Here is an 18,576-nt window from a genome sequence, read left to right as displayed (position 1 = left end):
ATGTATGAAAGAAACACCGGGGAAAATTTCTCCTGTTCTTCATAGTTCCAGTTCGTGTACAGTGTACAAAAGGCTTGCCTGTCTTTAGCTGTGTCGTCAGCACCACCATAAAATCCTTCGGTACTAATGATAAACTTTTTATTTACATAATGGTACTGACTGTTTGTCAAAAATTTTTTTTTACAGGTGCAATGCGGAGCTGCATTTTGTTCTTAAATACTACAGAAAAAAACCTCTAAAAATCTTTTTTTTTAAATGTAAAAAGTAACAAATCAAATTAACGATAATTGTATCGATTTATAACAACTACTAAAGCTAGGAAAGCCGAAATAAATATAAACTAAAAAGTACTTGATTTGAGCGAAACTTTTACTAGATACACATGTAGAACTATGTATGAATTGAACAATTGTTATATCGACATTCAAATTGTAGTATTGCCTACTTGATTTGTATTTAAATACTGCGGTTTCGATATTACAACTGCTGTACTCGATATTAACTTAACTATTGAAGTACTCGATATTAATTTAAGTATTAACATACACGGCATTAATTCAACAATGGCACTACTCGCTTTTAATTGAACCAGCCCAATAAACAATACAAATCGATCTTGGCCAGAGGAACTTGACAATGGAGCAGACGGTGATTTGCTTCAGACGCTCTCTGGATACCCTCTCATTAAACATCGCGCGAGAGGTGTGGCGCTCGCGCTCCTAGACAATTGCAAGGCACTTCCGGTACTGGTTGGGTTTGTTTTACGTGTGGAGGGTGGAGTGGGGTGGGAGTGGGGTGGGGGGAGTTTTGTGTTTCTCGCGCGAGTCATGTTGTAGCACGAGACTTGACGGTCGTTATCTTTTTATGGGATCGATATTTCTTCTTGGTGAATGAAAAAAAACTAGTTTGGTTTAAGGTTAGGGTGAGATTTAGGGTAAGGGTAACGGTAAGGTAAGGCTTAGGGTAAGAGTAAGGTTAAGGGTTAGGTTTAGGTTTAGGTTTAGGTTTAGGTTTAGGTGTAGGTGTAGGTGTAGGTGTAGGTTTAGGTTTAGGTTTAGGTTTAGGTTTAGGTTTAGGTTTAGGTTTAAGTTTAGGTTTAGGTTTAGGTTTAGGTTTAGGTTTAGGTTTAGGTTTAGGTTTAGGTTTAGGTTTAGGTCCAGGGTAAGGGTGAGGGTGAGGGTGAGGGTGAGGGTGAGGGTGAGGATGAGGATGAGGATGAGGGTAAGGGTAAGGGTAAGGGTAAGGGTAAGGGTAAGGGTAAGAGTTTGGTTTTGGTTTTGGGTTTGGGTTTGGGTTTGGGTTTGGGTAAGGGTTAGGGTAGTGATACTACCAATGCCTGTTCATCTGGTATTAGAGACTAATAGATAAGTTTATTTATTGTATTCACAGACTGAGTCCCATTTAGTGAAGTAAATCAATATCTTTATAATGTTAGCATTAACTTTGGATACGTTAAATATTGAATCCCACAAACAATGTTGACAGTAACACAATCAACAGGCAATTTACTCGCTCGTAACATTACAGTCAAGTCTAGGGCTTCTAAACATCTGAAAACATCCGTTTTAACTTCAACAGACTATTACAAGTTACATACCAGAAACAATTGTTTTTAGTAAAGAACTAGACTACCCTAAAACAACTCCACTATAATCTCTTAATAAACCGAAACAAACATTTTTAAAAGAAATTATTCTAAGTAAACAGTCAGCTTGCGGGAAAAAAAACTGCAGTAATAGCCGATGAAATTAAATGAAGTAATATAGTATGGTTTGTTAAATTCTGGGAATCAAACGGCTATTATAGTGTTCAAATCCTTTGCGCCACTATCCGTTGTGGTTTTTTTTTTTTTTTTTTACTTTGTTGTTGTTTTTTGAGCTCAGAAGATTTAAAACTACCAACTCCCTTCTATTTAGTTAATGCATACTACTCAATATTTCATAGTTTTTTTTTATATCCTAATGCGGTTGTTGTAATATATTTATGACGGGGATATTTTCATCTCAGAGCAGAGGCCGCTAGAACGTTTAGCGACGGCCCAGGTCGAAACATGTTCAATGTTCGTGTGTCTTATTTACTGTTTACATCTTTATATTTATAGAGGAAACTCAATATTGGTGCAGTAGCATAGCGGGTGGGGGGGGGGGGCATATGTCCCCGGGCGCCGAACTTAGGGGGCGCCAAAATGGGGTGGAGAAATAAATTTAAAGGTTGAGTGGGTGCAAAGCGAAAGTATGAGGGGGGGGGGGGTGCAAAGTTTGAGGGGGGGGGGGTGCAAAGTTTGAGGGGGGGGGGGGTGCAAATCGAAAAGTTTGTCCCCGGGCGCCGGGAAGGGTCGCTACGCCTCTGTATTGGTGCGTGGGTGTGGGTGTGAGGTGGGGATGGGGGTGGGGGTTCAAGTTTTTGCGGCGTCGACTGTATGAAGCCTGTAAACCTGATTACCGATGACGTCACTGTCTGTCGAAATATTGACATTCTATACCTATATCAAGGTAGAACTCTGGTTTTCATCAGCTGTATGAAGAAAGGACTTTTGTCATGTCTATTTATAGAATAAACCAGTCCGAACTGTAAACAAATTGTTATCTTTTAGTGTCAATATTGTTGAGAATTTGTCGATAACTTTTGACATTAAAAAATACAGACAATGGATTTCTAATTAACAAGATAGAAATATGTGACACATTAAAATGTATGAATCACCATGAAGATTGGCTTGTATCAGTAAATGGGGAGGGGTGGACATGGTAAGAAAGATCTAAAAATAGTTCTCTAACAGTCGCATATATCAGGACCTGACTACAGAAATAAGTATGTGGTTAATCACGGAGATGCTGACATAACTTCAACAAATACATTGACCCAAATTCAAAATGTTCCAGAGGCGTAGCGAGGGGGGGGGCGGACCGCATTGGGTGACACCATTTAGGGGGGTGACACCAAGGCAAAATTAGCAAAATATATAGAGAAAAACTTGAGGGGGGTGCAAATCGAAAATTCGAAAGTTTGTCCCCGGGAAGGGTAGCTACGCCTCTGGGGGGGGGGGGGGGGGGGTTGACACCATTAAATGCCGCACCGGGCGACACCCGACCTCGCTACGCCACTGGTTCAAACTATCATCTGATTAAATATTACTTAGAGATGTATGTCCCGGGGTATGACTTCCACACTAGCCGCTTGTAGCGGCCTACACATCTACAAACTCTGTATACTCACTAAAACAATATTTAAAGATAAAAAAATATAGTAATATAAAAATGTTTTGGATTTGTTTTGTTCTAAATATCAATATTAACAAAATATAATAGATTATCTATCTATTAATTTTAATATGGATATTTTGTTAATAAATTAAATTACTCTATTTTTTTTTTGCTTAAAAAAGACATTTTAGTACACATACTATAAGTTTCACAACTAATTACTTTTCTATGTCTTACTCTCAATCGATACCCTTCTTTAAATGGATTTTTATATGTATGAAGAAAGCATTTAGAAATATTCTTGTTGTTCTTTTAAAAATATAGCTTGTACGAGAATCACGATAGGATTGGGTTTTTTTTTCTACAAATATCACGTGTTTCATGCATGTTATTTATTCTTTGCATTGAGACTCTTCTATAACGTAAACTGATGTACATTATGTATGTGTTGTGTACTAATAATATCAATCAATTGATGTGTGTTTTTTTTACCTCTGTCGCCCACAGCTGCTGCCGCCCGCCTCGTCCTCCTCGTCGTCCTCGCCCACCATGTCTAGTCCGTGCTGTGAGAACGGCCGGAGCCTGGTCAACCCCCACACTGGTCAGACGGTCTGTTCGTGCCAGTACCCCGCTGGGCTGCTCACCTACTCCAGGTATGTGGGCCACACCTGGGATGTTCATACCTGACTAGCACACTTGGTTATACAACACACCTGGCTACACAACACACCTGGCTTTACAATACACTAGGTTTTACAACACACAAAGTTGAACAACACCCCTGTCTACATAACACACCTGGCTACATAACACACCTGGCTACACAACACACCTGTCTACACAACACACCTGGCTATAGAACACACCTAGCTACACAACTCACCTGTCTACACAACACACCTGGCTACACAACACACCTGGCTATACAACACACCTGGTTATACAACACACCTGTCTACACAACACACCTGTCTACACAACACACCTGGCTTAACAACACACCTGTCTACACAACACACCTGGCTTAACAACACACCTGTCTACACAACTCACCTGGCTACACAACACACCTGTCTACACAACTCACCTGTCTACACAACACACCTGGTTATACAACACACCTGGCTACACAACTCACCTGTCTACACAACACACCTGGCTACACAACACACCTGTCTAGCACACCTGGCTATACAACACACCTGGTTATACAACACACCTGGTTATACAACACACCTGTCTACACAACTCACCTGGCTATACAACACACCTGTCTACACAACACACCTGTCTACACAACACACCTGTCTACACAACACACCTGTCTACATAACACACCTATCTACACAACACACCTGTCTACACAATACACTGGGTTATACAACACACAAAGTTGAACAATGCACCTGTCTAGACAACACACCTATCTACACAACACACCTGTATACACTACACACCTGTCTACACCAGGATGTTACATAATAACTCATCGATTACAACTTTATTGAAATGGAATGACAAGTACATAAAGGTCAATTTAACGATTACCTAGGCATAGAATACCTTAATATGATATGACTCAAGTAGAATACATATTTACCACTTACCTACCTCACACAATAAACGCAACGTGTGCTATAGTTACTTTCTATCACTGTAGGTTAATGCTGATTTAGTTTATAAATTAACAATCTATATAGAGCTTCTACATGGTAAATATCCGGTATTAAGATATTAGATACCGTCAATATCCTGTATTAAGATATTAAATATCGATTTCCATCATTGTGTTATTAATTATTTTCGCTCTTTATTTAGGCATTAAAAAGGAAATTGTTATTACATAGTTGGTGAAAAGCTTATGTTTAGTGTTACAACCATATTTGTCGAGATCGTGTCGTCTCATTAAACCTTTACATTTTAACCATTTGTCTTAACATTATTCCTGTCGAGTTTCTAACATCATAACTATTATGTTTCGTCTTTCTTAACATCATATTTATTTATTTTTTGTTTTTCCTTAACATCATAATTATTATATTTTAGTTTTCTTAACATTATATTTTTTATGTTTTGTTGTCCGATGTTTTGTTTTTCTCACCATAACTGTTGGGTATTTTTTTTTTATTCCACAGAGTGGGTCACCCCGACCCAGCCTACCCCACCTCCCCCTACTCCACACCACAGGGCTACATGCCCCTCGGCTCAGACCCGTCAGCATTTTACCCCTCGCTGGTGAGTACACGGTGGTAGTGTATGTGTGTGTGCTCATTGATGTAGCCCACACATTGCACACACACCTTAAGCACATATATATGTCCACATACACGTACTGACTTATATAAAACATGGCTACATGCACAAAGACTTGAACGCACATATACACGTATATACACATACAAACACACACACACACACAATGTGTTCTTTTTACCGTGCTGTATATTTTATTTATTTCATATTTTATTTTATTTTTTGTCTCTTTTTTTCTGGAAACTGGAAAATATTGCTATTGTTGACACACCCGAAGTCAAAATTGAGTAAATCTTGTCCAATTCCTCTCTCGTTTGAAACGGGAAAAACGGCAAAAGCAAATGCTTTACACCAATCTCTTCTATAACCAGACATCAACCAAACATCAACCTTGGCCTAACCTAGGGAGTAGCTAGTGGGACGATAGGTTGATCGACCTGAGAGAAACTCCAACAGTGGAGCCCGTTTCTAATATTTATATTATCCAACTAAAAATGTTAAATCAACCCCAACCTAATAAATAAACATAATCGAGCGCAACGGTAGAGATTTTGTCTTCACTCTTCTCTCACATTATAACCTTAAACTTGTCTTCGCTAATGACTTAAGGGTAAAAATAAATAAAAATATGAGCGTTTTTCTGCGAGGGGTATTTTAATATTTAAAAAAAATTCCTGATTGAAATAATGAGAGGTATTTCAAATTATAAATAGATTGTAATTAGAAAGTATTCTGCTGAAATAAATAACAATATACTTAAATAGAATAAAATACGATATAAGACGGTATCGTTCTACTAATGAAAATTATATTCTATCGATTACGTTTTTTTAATCAGTAAATAACATTTGAACTAATATTATAAACATAACCGTAACACAGTTAACAATATTAACTTTACATATAACAATAGTTAAGCTATTCAGCTAACAATATACTCAAACCACAAACCATGAACCCCTCCCCCAACTCGAGTATCTAAACAAGAGACAATGAGTAAATTGATCGCTTAACTTGTCTACATCGAGTATTGTTTAACCAGTACAATAATGGATCAACTATATTAACATGAAATAACTCAAGCGTGTAGTCCTTTTAAGTAAAGGGGAGAGGGGGTACAATGTGTGTGTGTTTGTGTCTGTGTTTAAGAGGGGGGGGGGTGTAGAGAAATGTAACGATCATAAAATGATTAGAAGAAATACCCCCGGAGGCTGGACACACACACACACACACACACACACACACACACACACACACACACACACACACACACACACACACACACACACACCGAGAGACGAACGTACGGAGTTTACCTTTCCGCTTAAGTTGTTTTCTGGTTCAATGGAAGCAGCTAAATCTTATTTTATACTGCTAGCCTGGATCATCGGGCTATAAACTCAACAAATAAAACAGTCTAGTTACTCGTGGCTGATCATAATAAAATAATCTATTTACACCTCGCTGATCATAATAAAATAACCTATTTACACGTCGTCGATGTATCTAGTAGATTTGAGTCAGTTTGTATCAATTGATCAAATCGAAAAAATATGAAGGCTAATTTATTTTAATTTTTTTATTGGCGAGTTAAGCTTTCACATCAGTATAGTTGAAGTGTGGAAAGGGTTAGTTTGAGAGTTAAGCTCTCACATCAGTATAGTTGAAGTGTGGAGAGAGTGAGTTTGAGAGTTGAGCTCGCATCTCGTATGGCCTTCTTCTCTTGCGATTATGACGTTTCCTGAGCCCACTCAGCTTTAGTCGGTACCTGGCCAAACATCGAGCAACAGACTGCTGGTATTCTAGTTCAGCTAACAGTGGAAGTTACCATTCAATTTAAAAAGGATAAAATTTTGAAAAAATAGAGGGCAAATTGTAAAAGCAACATTAGCCATAACAGAATAGCGTATAACAAGTAAAAACACGCTTCTTATGTGTTCATTTTCCGTATGCTACACTATAACACAATAAATGTTTCCGTTTTAAAATATTTTTTTAAAACCAATACACAATATTAAAAAAATGTTTGAATTTTTTTTTTAAACAGCAACTCAAACATTTCAGACATAAGTCGAGTCGACAGAAAACGTTTGTGTCAATTTATTTTTATTTTTAAGTCAACTCGTTAAAATGAAGATTTCTACTGATAGAAGAAAGAGGGGAGATAACATCACTAAACAAACCATAAAATATTCTTTATTAGCCCGAATATCTATCCCCCCATGACGGGAGGGGAGGGCGAGGAAACCGGGGGCATCCAGGTACGTCGACATTTAACATACCTCACACAGTCCTCCACGGTTGGGCTGGGATGTGGGCACATGACCCAGCTATACGGCAGATGACCTCGCTACGGGCAGATGACCGTACGGTTTTGTCAGCGTTAATCCTCTTGACTGTCGCCCCCTCCCCCCTCGTCTAAAGTACTTCAGGAATGACCATTAAAAGCGTACCGAGATGACCCCGGTAGGTTTACATTTTCTTGGGAAAATGGAAAAAATGTGAGGTCTTGGGATTAACGCCGGAATAACTTTACATTAAAGCTGTGTGTGTTTTGTAAGACTTAACTGAATACTGTATGATGTTTTTTCCTAATATACTGACTACACTTTATCGTGTTAAAAGAATATTGATTTGTTTTGGAATGTGTGTTGGGGGGAGGGAGGGTCAGGGGAATTATATTTTAAAATGTATGTATTTTTTTAAATACTAAAATGTAGGCCCTATCAATCAATATAAGATTTTACATACTTCGTTTGAAATATATGTTTAGATACACAAATTATAAGTGTATTTGATTTTGCAAATATATTTTTTTGTAAACAAATAGAGAATATCGTATTAAAGATAAGCTACTTTTAGTGTTTTGAGGTACCTTTTCTAACAATCTAAATCTTGGAATTAGTATTTTAAAAGTACTACGAAAAATAATTTTAGAATTCATATCATAACAATAAAAGAAAACAAGATGGGTTGATTCAAATATGTATATAATCTACACCAGAGGCGTAGCGAGGGGTGGGGGTGCGAATCGAAAGTTTGTCCCCGGGAAGGGTCGCCGCTACGCCTCTGGGGGGGGGGGGGGGGGTGACACCATTAACTGCCGTACCGGGTGACACCCGACCTCGCTACGCCACTGATCTACGCTATCATAATATCTTCTATGAGCGTTGAAATCATCCTTCTCTCGCTGGCTGAAATTGTCCATAGCTGGTTGAAAATTTGGCTTTTGCTGAATTTTGTTTCTCCTGAGGTTTAAATCCGGAGGATAAAATTTTTATCCGGCTTTATTCTTTACCTCCTTCCCTCTTCAAGACACTCCTAACCTCCCCCTCCTCTCATATCTCCCTCGCCCCCACTGCTCTCATATCTCCCTCGCCCCCCCCTACTTCTCTCAAATCTCCCTCCCCCTCCCACTCCTCTCATACCTCCCCCCCCCCACCACTCCTCTCATATCTCCCCGCCTCATCCCGTCCCCAACAGCACACCTAACCCCTTGTTATCCGGTCACCTGTTGACCACTAAGGCACCTAGGGGCGAAAGGTAATGGCCTCCGTTGGTCATTTCTCCACCTTTCACTAGGCTATAAATGTCCATTATGTGTCCGTTATGTGTCCGTTATGTGTCCGTTATGTGTCCGTTATGTGCCTAGTTTAGACGGGGTCACTACGGACATTTAAGCCCAGCTGTGGGATGCCAAGGGATGACATGGGATGACACGGCATGACATACAACAATAAACTCAAATTCTCATTTACCTACTGGTGTACGGTCGAGGGGTTATTCCGATGGACAGGACGAAGTATCAGGGAAAAAAATCTAGCTCTAAACTCTCATTAAAGTTTATCTAATTGATCTCTTGACACAAAAAACGTATTAGTGAATAGCAACAAATAATTTTTATAAGAGCAGAATTATATAGAACTTATTCTTCTTTTGCGTTCTTAATTGTCCAACCAAAAACAAACTATAAGGCAGCAGTTGTTTGATTTTGGAGTTATCTCTCCTAGAAGAGTTGCTACCCCCAGCTGTCAAGCCTCATCTGCTAGTGGGTTCGAACTCGAATCTTGATATCAAACCTATCCTGGCTTTTATATTTATAGCATTGTATTTGCAACAGTTCATGGGAAGTATCGACCTTTAGAGTGGCGTGCATTCACCGTTTGCCTAAATGCCGGTTGCCAAACTGCCGGTTACCCGAAAGCCGGTTTACCAAATGCCGAAACTTTCATTGTAAAAAAAAATTTTTTTTTTTCAGTTTCTATTTTTTTAAAGCGTCAAATTACAAGTAAAGCTATGCTATCATATATTTCTACTACAAACTAACACATGTATTTTAATTCAAATATTTAAAGCGTCGTTTTTAATACGAAAGTTTTTCTTTTTATAAAAAAAGCAAAAATAAAAATAAAATAATAATAATAATTACAGATTTAGAAATGTATCTTTGAATGTTGCGAACTTAAGTTTATAAGTTCTGCAAACTTTAGTTTGTGTTAAATATTTTGCCAATAGCAATTAATAGTTCAATGTAGAATTCACTGTTTATGTAGTTGAAACAAAGTGTAACTTCAACAGTTGTTGTTTTTTGTTACAACGACAAATGGATAGTGAATTACAATGCATGTAGAAGAGATACATTTACATACCCATTGTTCTTCATATTTCATCAAATAGATCACTTCGAATTATTGAAGACTGTAATTCACACTCGATAAATTTCACCAGAAATCAATAACAGTGTCCCGTACCAACCATTAATTCATATTCGACAACTCTTTCCCAAGTCTCCATAAAATCTCATACGAACTCATTAATTCATGTTCGACAACTAAACTCCCCATACAAACCTAGATCTATTAATTCATGTTCGACAACTCGTTCAGAACTCCCAATAGAAACCCATTAATTCATGTCCGACAACTCTTTCAGAACTCTCCATACAAACCCATTAATTTATGTTCGATAACTGTTCTAGAAATCTCAATACAAAGCCATCAATTAATGTTCGACCATTAAACTCTCCATACAAATTCATTAATTCATGTTCGGCAACTCTTTCAGAACTCTCTATATAAACCCATTAATTCATGCTCGACAACTCTTTTAGAACTCTCTATATAAACCCATTAATTCATGTTCGACAACTCTTTTAGAACTCTCCATACAAACCCATTAATTTATGTTCGATAACTGTTCTAGAAATCTCAATACAAAGCCATCAATTAATGTTCGACCATTAAACTCTTCATAAAAACCCATTAATTTATGTTCGACAACTCTTTCAGAACTCTCCATACGAGCTAAAGGAGGCGGGTGAGACGTGGAGAAGTATAGGCCAACCTCCTGGATGTTACCCATACGATCCAACAAACATGGCACCGTATCCATATTCTAATGGGTAAGTTAATATATATATATATATTAGGTTATGTTTTGTTGTTCTACCGCTGTCAGTGATGTTTTATACCTTACGTTTTGTGGATGTCGATTGTTCGTGATGTTTTATACATTCTGCTTTAAATTGTTTGCATATAATCTTATATCATATGCGCACACACACACGCGCGCGCACACACACACACACACACACACACACAAGAACACTCACTGAAGAGTTCATGTTATCACTGATGGAATAGCCCTCTATATGTTTGTTGTTACATAAAACAAATGATCTGATAATGATCTAAAATTATGTTATTATTTTATCATTTTTCTGAAATACAAATTTCTACAAATTCTTAAACCTGCCCTAATGATAATTATAAAAATGATCAAATTAAATTTCGAATGCTTTACATGCATCTTTATTCTTTCAACTGTTTGAAGAAATAAGTACATCTCTTACCCTCTCCGTCCTCTTTAGTTTCTTTAGAGTTTTTCTAATCCCCGGCTAATGCTGTATTTTGTTTTAGTGGCAAATCGTGGAAATTTTGACGTTTTTAATCAACTCGTAAAATATATCATCTTAACCTATGGGGGTTGTAATCATTGTTCATATGTTATTTTTATTTTACACTCTTTATCAGTAGTAGTCTACTCTGAAACACGTGTGAGTAAAATGATGTACAGTCAACCAAATTTAAAACTAGGCAGCGTTAAATAATATTGATGCCTGTATCAAGTCCTAGACACGTTAGTGTAAACTTTGGCAACACCAGATCTAAAATTTAAACGACTGCTCATTTGTCTTTAAACTCTCATAAATATGTACACTTATATAAATCACGCGCATTGCGTTATTAAACTTGTTGATTATCAGTTGTTTAGCAACCCGACTACTTGATTCCTATTCAAGGATCGATTAAAAACCTGCGATTATGATTTCTGAGGTTGATCAATGATGTATCGATACGCTGTGTTATCGATTAGTGCAATGAATCAATCGATTGCATTTGGAGATTAGTTTATTTGCGCTATTACGAAAATAGAATTTTTTTAAATAAACAAATTAGCTCAGAACGTTTTTTGAATCATTCAGAATTATTTATAGTATATATATATAGTATATATATATATATATATATATATATATATATATATATATATATATATATATATATATATATATATATATACAACTTATATATATATATATAAGTTGTATTTATATATATATATATAAATATAAATATGCGTGTGTATGTGTGCGTGTGTTACGTGTGTAGTTGACGAAAATTATTTCTCTGATCGTCATCTAACAACGTTTTTGTTCAACCATACTTCGCTGTGTATTATAATTCTAAACTGGCCAAACAAAACTAAACTCCAGCAACGATTATCAAAATGTATCTTATCACACTTTCCTCCTATACAAGTATACCATCTTGTTTGTAATCATCTCAGATACGGAGGTATGGACATCAACAGCGCCGCGCGGCGGAAAAACGCCACACGAGAAAACACAAATACTCTCAAAGCCTGGCTGTATGAGCATCGGAAAAACCCGTACCCCACCAAGGGGGAGAAGATCATGTTGGCCATCATCACCAAGATGACCTTGACACAGGTGAGTTATGTAAACTTTAAAAAAAACAAAAACCGTAGCCATCCAAAACTTTTTAACTCATCAGCCGCAGAATACGGCTCAAGAAGTCTTCACTATAGGCCCACGAGCTGCAGAATACGGCTCAAGAAGTCTTCACTATAGGCCCACGAGCTGCAGAATACGGCTCAAGAAGTCTTCACTATAGGCCCACGAGCCGCAGAATACGGCTCAAGAAGTCTTCACCATAGGCCCACGAGCCGCAGAATACGGCTCAAAAAGTCTTCACCATAGGCCCACGAGCCGCAGAATACGGCTCAAAAAGTCTTCACCATAGGCCCACGAGCCGCAGAATACGGATCAAGAAGTCTTCACTGTCTGCCCACGAGCCGCAGAATAAGGCTTGAGACCCTTATTGTTCGTTTCATGCTAAAATCGAGTCCAATATTTTAAGCAATCAAGGACCAGAGGTATTCCTATCATCTCTAAAAGTTCAGCACATTTATTAAATCAAGTGTCACTTATCACCTAATGTTTAGTTTAAACAAAGGTGGAAAGTGGTAAATATTGAAAACTAGGCCAGCTTTTATGTATAATCCATCTTTTTAAAAAGATAACAAATTAATAATAAAAAACAATAATTTTACGTTATATGTGATGTAGCTCAATTATTGTCATCTTTTCCCGTTCTTGCCCAAGCAGATGAAGTTGAGTGTATTTGTTTTAAAGACCTCGGCATACATCTTGAGAGCTTGATATAAATAATAACGACTAATAATAATTACCATAAAAAATGAGTTTAATAATTTAAAAACAACAATATAAAATGCAGTGTCAGTATGAGAGAAAATCAGCACAAACAATTTTTTTAACGGGATCGGTGAAACGTTTTGTTTGAAATGGAAGCATTGTATCTTGGCATGTGTGACTTCATCTGTTTCTGTTTTTAATTCAATCTTTGCTCAGAGTTGATTTGTTCGTGGTATTTAATAAGTTCGCGTTTCAGTCAGAAACTAAAATTGGTTCTCATAATAACTTAGTACCTGATTTATTTCATGTATTTCTGTGTAGAAAGTTGAACCTTGTTCCTGATTTATTACATGTATTTCTATGTAGAAAATTGAACCTAGTTCCTGATTTATTTTTTATGTATTTCTGTGTATGAAGAAACGGCTCGGTTTTATTTTTGAAAATGTACACACTACTTTCCTTTTACAGATGAAGTAGAGTTCATGTGTTTCTTTCATCTTGGTATATGAATGAATTGTATGGTTAGCATTTTGTCCAGCTGTATTCACTTCCACGAGTTCCAGACTGCTGAGCTCGTTATTTGAGCTCTAGCCAGAGAACCGAACCCCAGACTTCTGTGTTAGCAGTCGTGTGCGCTACCATCCGACCACTAATCACGTGCCTGCTTCTCTCCCCCACCCCTCACCCCAGGTGTCCACGTGGTTCGCCAACGCCAGAAGGAGGCTGAAGAAGGAGAACAAGATGACCTGGTCACCCCGGAACAAACCAGGCGACAACGACGACGCCGATGACGACGACAGCAAGGAAAAGGGAGATAATGCTGAGAGCGACGAGGAAAACGAGGGAGGAAAGTCGCCCAAAGATGAGAAGAAAAGCTGCGACAGAGGTAAGGAGAGGGAGGGAATAGAGGGAATACAGAGTGGGAGTGTATAAGGGGAATAAAGAGTGGGAGTGGATAGAGGGAATAAAGAGAGGGAGTGTATATAGGGAATAAAGAGTGGGAGTGGATAGGGGGAATAAAGAGTGGGAGTGGATAGAGGGAATAAAGAGAGGGAGTGTATAGAGGGAATACAGAGTGGGAGAGGATAGTGGGAATAAAGAGTGGGAGTGGATAGAGGGAATAAAGAGTGGGAGTGTATATAGGGAATAAAGAGTGGGAGTGGATAGGGGGAATAAAGAGTGGGAGTGGATAGAGGGAATAAAGAGAGGGAGTGTATAGAGGGAATACAGAGTGGGAGAGGATAGGGGGAATGTATGGTAGAGTGAGAGAGATGGGAGTGAATTGAGGGAATAGAAAATGGGAGTGAAAACAGAGAAATCTCAGATGAGAGTAAAAAGGGAGAATGAAAGGGACGGGAGTGAAAAGAAGGAATGAGAGAGGTAGGGTTGAAAACGGGGAATGAGATAAATTGACCACAAACGCTTCGTAATCTAATCATCTATATATATAATACTCTTCTGGGAGCCAATAGAAAGCAAGCTGCAAGCGCCCCCTTGCAGTCCTCTCTCTTTCTCTCTATCACTATCACTACCACCCCCACCCCACCCCCACATTGTCTGGTGAGCTGTGGTTACGCTAAATGTTTACAAAGCTAAATGTTTACAAATCGTAGAGCCGTAGAGCCGGGTTTCTATTAGGGGCAGATAATTTAGTTCGATTTTAAACTTACAGGAGGTAACTAAGAAATAACTGAGGAGGCTGCTTTCACGGGGGGGGGGGGGGGGGGGGGGAGGGGGTAGGGTTGGGGTTAGGGGAAAAGGGGGGGGGGGGTAGTGTTTTAAAGCAAATATTTTCAGTGGCAGCATTGGTACTGTCGAATTCACAAATTATGAATTACTGAAAAGTAGAAAATAAAACAACTAAATAGCGGCGTATGATACGCTGCGGGTCGGCTCGTTTAAAAATACTGCAACAAGCGAGAAAATTATATTGTTTATCTGCAATTTCTTCTTCTTCTTCGTTCTTAACTTTTAGAGTTGGGAGGGATCGAGCCTTATCTGCCAGAGGGTTTGAACTCGAGACTTTTTTCGAATTTATCAACCATGAGCTTTTGCCGACTCGACCATTACGTGTCAACTGGTTATGCGCCATTGAGGCCATTGACTCCGATTTCAGCCTGCTTTTAATTTTGGATTTGCTTCCATAGCTTTGTCCAACCAAGAACACGCTATTACAAGGCAGCAGTTGTTTGATTTTGGAGGTTGTCTCTCCTGGAAGAGTGGCTGTCCCCAGCTAACGAACCTCATCTGCCCGAGGGTTCGAACTCGAGACTGTTCGGTTTAGCAACCATGAGCTTTACCGACTCGACCACGCCGACCCCTATCTGCAACAGAATACCCTTATTAAAATAATATATGAACGACCAACGCTTGTATTTATAGTTTAATAAATAGTAGTTAGTTATTATATTTATATAATTTCTTTATTTTTATACACGCTTAAGAATGTATTTTTAGCAACGTTTTTATGAGTTATTTAATTGGCCGATTCTAGTCGGAATAAGATACGCATGCGATACGCATGCGCAATGGAGAGAAACTACGACTTGCCTTAGCGGCGATGTTTTCGATGGTACTGCGCATGCGTGTGTTTACAACCGCAGAACCCTAATACCAACCCTAATCCTATCCTTAACCCTATCCCTAATCCTATCCCTAACCCTAGCCCTAATCCTATCCCTAACCCTAACCCTAACCCTATCCCTAATCCTACCCCTAACCCTCATTCTAGCCCTAACCCTAGCCATAGGTCACTGCGCATGCGCAGAACTATCTTTTGCCGAAAAATCTTATTCCGAGTAGACACTTCGTATTTAATTTCCCGAGTAAAATAATTGTGTGAAAAAAAAGTGAAACTAACTCTACACGGCCGAACGAGATATGTATTTCTCCCAGGCTAAAGGTAGATGGGTGATGATGACTAGGCACGGTTAAATAATTCGTTTCCGCCCCTGGACGGGTTCACCTGGTATAGAGCTATAAAATATCAAGTCCAGTTAATTAATGAGCCTACAGTAAACCCTGCCGAGGTCGGACTGGCGCTATTAGTCCACGGTGGCAACTCGAAAATTTACGTTGCTGGTTGGTCATGCTGACAAATATCTGGCTTTATTTTGTTTTTAGGTGTTGTTGTTTTGTTTTTTTCTGTTTGTTTGTTTGCTTGTTACTATTTCGGTTGACATGTGTTTAGAAAAAGATGAATAGCGCTAGAATATTTAATACTGTTGAGTGCTGAAGTACTTGATCTAACTGGGTGGCGATGTTTAAGGTTTATCGAAAGTGGGGATACCCATACTTTCTGAAGTCTCCAGCTTCAATGTGGATACGGTTGTCGAAGTATCCACCATCTTACTATCTATACATAATACCCTTTTTATAATCTGCTCTGTACATGATTCAGACAAACACGTATACACACAAAAGCACGGTTCTGGATTTTTTCTAATTGATTTTTTTTTTTGCTTGAAATTTGTAAATTTCAGCCTCACTTTGCCTTGCCTCCTTATAAAGCTTTTATATTAGTTGCCATCATTACTACTGGTACAGATTTACAATTTTAATACTGCTTTCTGACATGTACCTTCATTAGTTTACGAAGGTATATTTATTCATTTTATAAAACGTTTAATTTCATGTATATATCATGAAGGCTCAAACAGTAAACTAATTATAGAGGCAGTGGACATTGAAGAATCCATTTAATTAAATCAGTATAAAACTGTAATGTAGTGTTAGTGTATATTGTCTTTGTACCCAATACGTCTTAGGGCTAATATTTTTTGGATTTCTGGAAACATTTCTGCTGACCGGACGTTGACAATTTAGGGATTACATAATACTGGGGGCGGGGGAGGTTTTACCTTGGAAGGTATGTTAAGATGGAGATGACGATAAATTATTATGCTAACATTTCTTTCTGTACGATTGTAAATAAAAATATTTTTTTCATCTTCCTTTAAAATCAAAAGAAGAAAAGAAATAGCTGTATACCAAAAAAAATTATTTGTTTTAAATATTTATTTTCCATAAAACAAATTACTCCATATTGACAGTAACAAAATTTAACTACAATTGATAGGTTAATAATAACTTAAATAATGGTGAAGGAGTTAAATTGGATATGGACCAAAGATATTTGAATAAAACCAAGTAGGCCTACATCTCAATATAGTAGTCAATTAATTATCTGTCAAATATTTTTAAAAAATGGTAATGACATACTTTAAATGGTTTTAATTTTTGCATATAACAAAATATTTTATTCAATATTTCAAATACTTCAAAATATTGCCAATAATTTTCTTTCAATGCTTATTATATTAGTAAATCGACAAACATATTAACAGCAATATATGTAAGATACATTTTGCAAAATTAATAGAGGTACTTGAAAATTAATATTAAGTTGATTCCCCTGTTTAAACAATCACATTAGTTGTTAGGTCATTGTCTCCCTGTGGCCGACAAAATACAAATGTGATCTGCCAAAATTGAAGTTTATATTTAACATAATAAAACGTATATATATATATATATATATATATATATATATATATATATATATATATTATTTATTTATTTATTTATATATTTGTATATATATTAAACAAGTGTTTCTTTCAGGCATTCACCCCCCCCCCTCCTTTTTTTCGGAGAAAAATGTCTGAAAAAAAACTATATTCAACAATACAATTAAACCTATATAATTGTTTTAATATATGTTTTTCCTGAATTTTTTATATATACCTTGACGTTCTAGACTTAACTTTTTAAAGCAAATAAAATGGTAGAATTTTCATTGCGAGGTAGACATTGGATGATCTCAAGAGACTCGTTCGGCCCGTAGTATGTAGCCTGAATAGCCCTGAACTTTGACTTATTTGTCAAAATTACTGAAAAACAAGAAAAATATATTTTAGGTCGTTTGAATTTAAAAATTTTCTCTTATTTATAGTGTTTTTAAACAATTTTTTTGTTGTTTGTTTGTTTTTTTTTTTTTTTTTAATGCGGTTTTTTTTTTGTGCAGTTTTTTTTTTAATCAGTTATTTATAAATTTCAAACAAAATTTGAAATGAACACCTTTTTTCTGTTATATTAGCTGTAAATGACCACTGTTGACACAATTAAAAAAAAAAAAAAAAAAAAACCAGCCTATTTAGTGTCAGCCATGTTGGCAGTCTACTGCGTGGAATTTTTTTTCCCCTCGGTGCTTGAGACTGCCATGCCATTCTCCGCACGTCGCTACTTTAATCCCCAGCCATATAACAGAGACACACTGAGGCCCATAAATCCTGGTCATGTTGTGGTGGCACAGCCGTGCGCTCCACGTCATCACGTTGTGTGCACTACGTCATCAATTCTTGCAGGGTTTTAGTTCATATT

At 37.4% G+C, this 18,576-nt stretch overlaps 1 protein-coding gene across 1 annotated transcript in view; it reads left to right on the top strand.

Annotated features, from left to right (window-relative positions):
• Positions 1–18,576, top strand: part of LOC131950779 (iroquois-class homeodomain protein IRX-6) — a 42,636-nt gene that overhangs the window by 11,859 nt on the left and 12,201 nt on the right. The window contains exons 2-6 of the mRNA XM_059312963.1: positions 3,711–3,856; positions 5,339–5,438; positions 10,745–10,857; positions 12,306–12,468; positions 13,885–14,080. Of these exons, the coding sequence (XP_059168946.1) occupies positions 3,711–3,856; positions 5,339–5,438; positions 10,745–10,857; positions 12,306–12,468; positions 13,885–14,080 (718 nt within the window). The remainder of the gene's footprint in view (positions 1–3,710; positions 3,857–5,338; positions 5,439–10,744; positions 10,858–12,305; positions 12,469–13,884; positions 14,081–18,576) is intronic.

Source organism: Physella acuta, unplaced genomic scaffold, assembly GCF_028476545.2.
Source record: "Physella acuta isolate Inbredline_101_S28 unplaced genomic scaffold, ASM2847654v3 ptg000778l, whole genome shotgun sequence".
In the NCBI taxonomy this organism is placed as follows: Eukaryota; Metazoa; Mollusca; class Gastropoda; family Physidae; genus Physella; species Physella acuta.
This window is presented reverse-complemented; position numbering and strand designations above follow the sequence as displayed.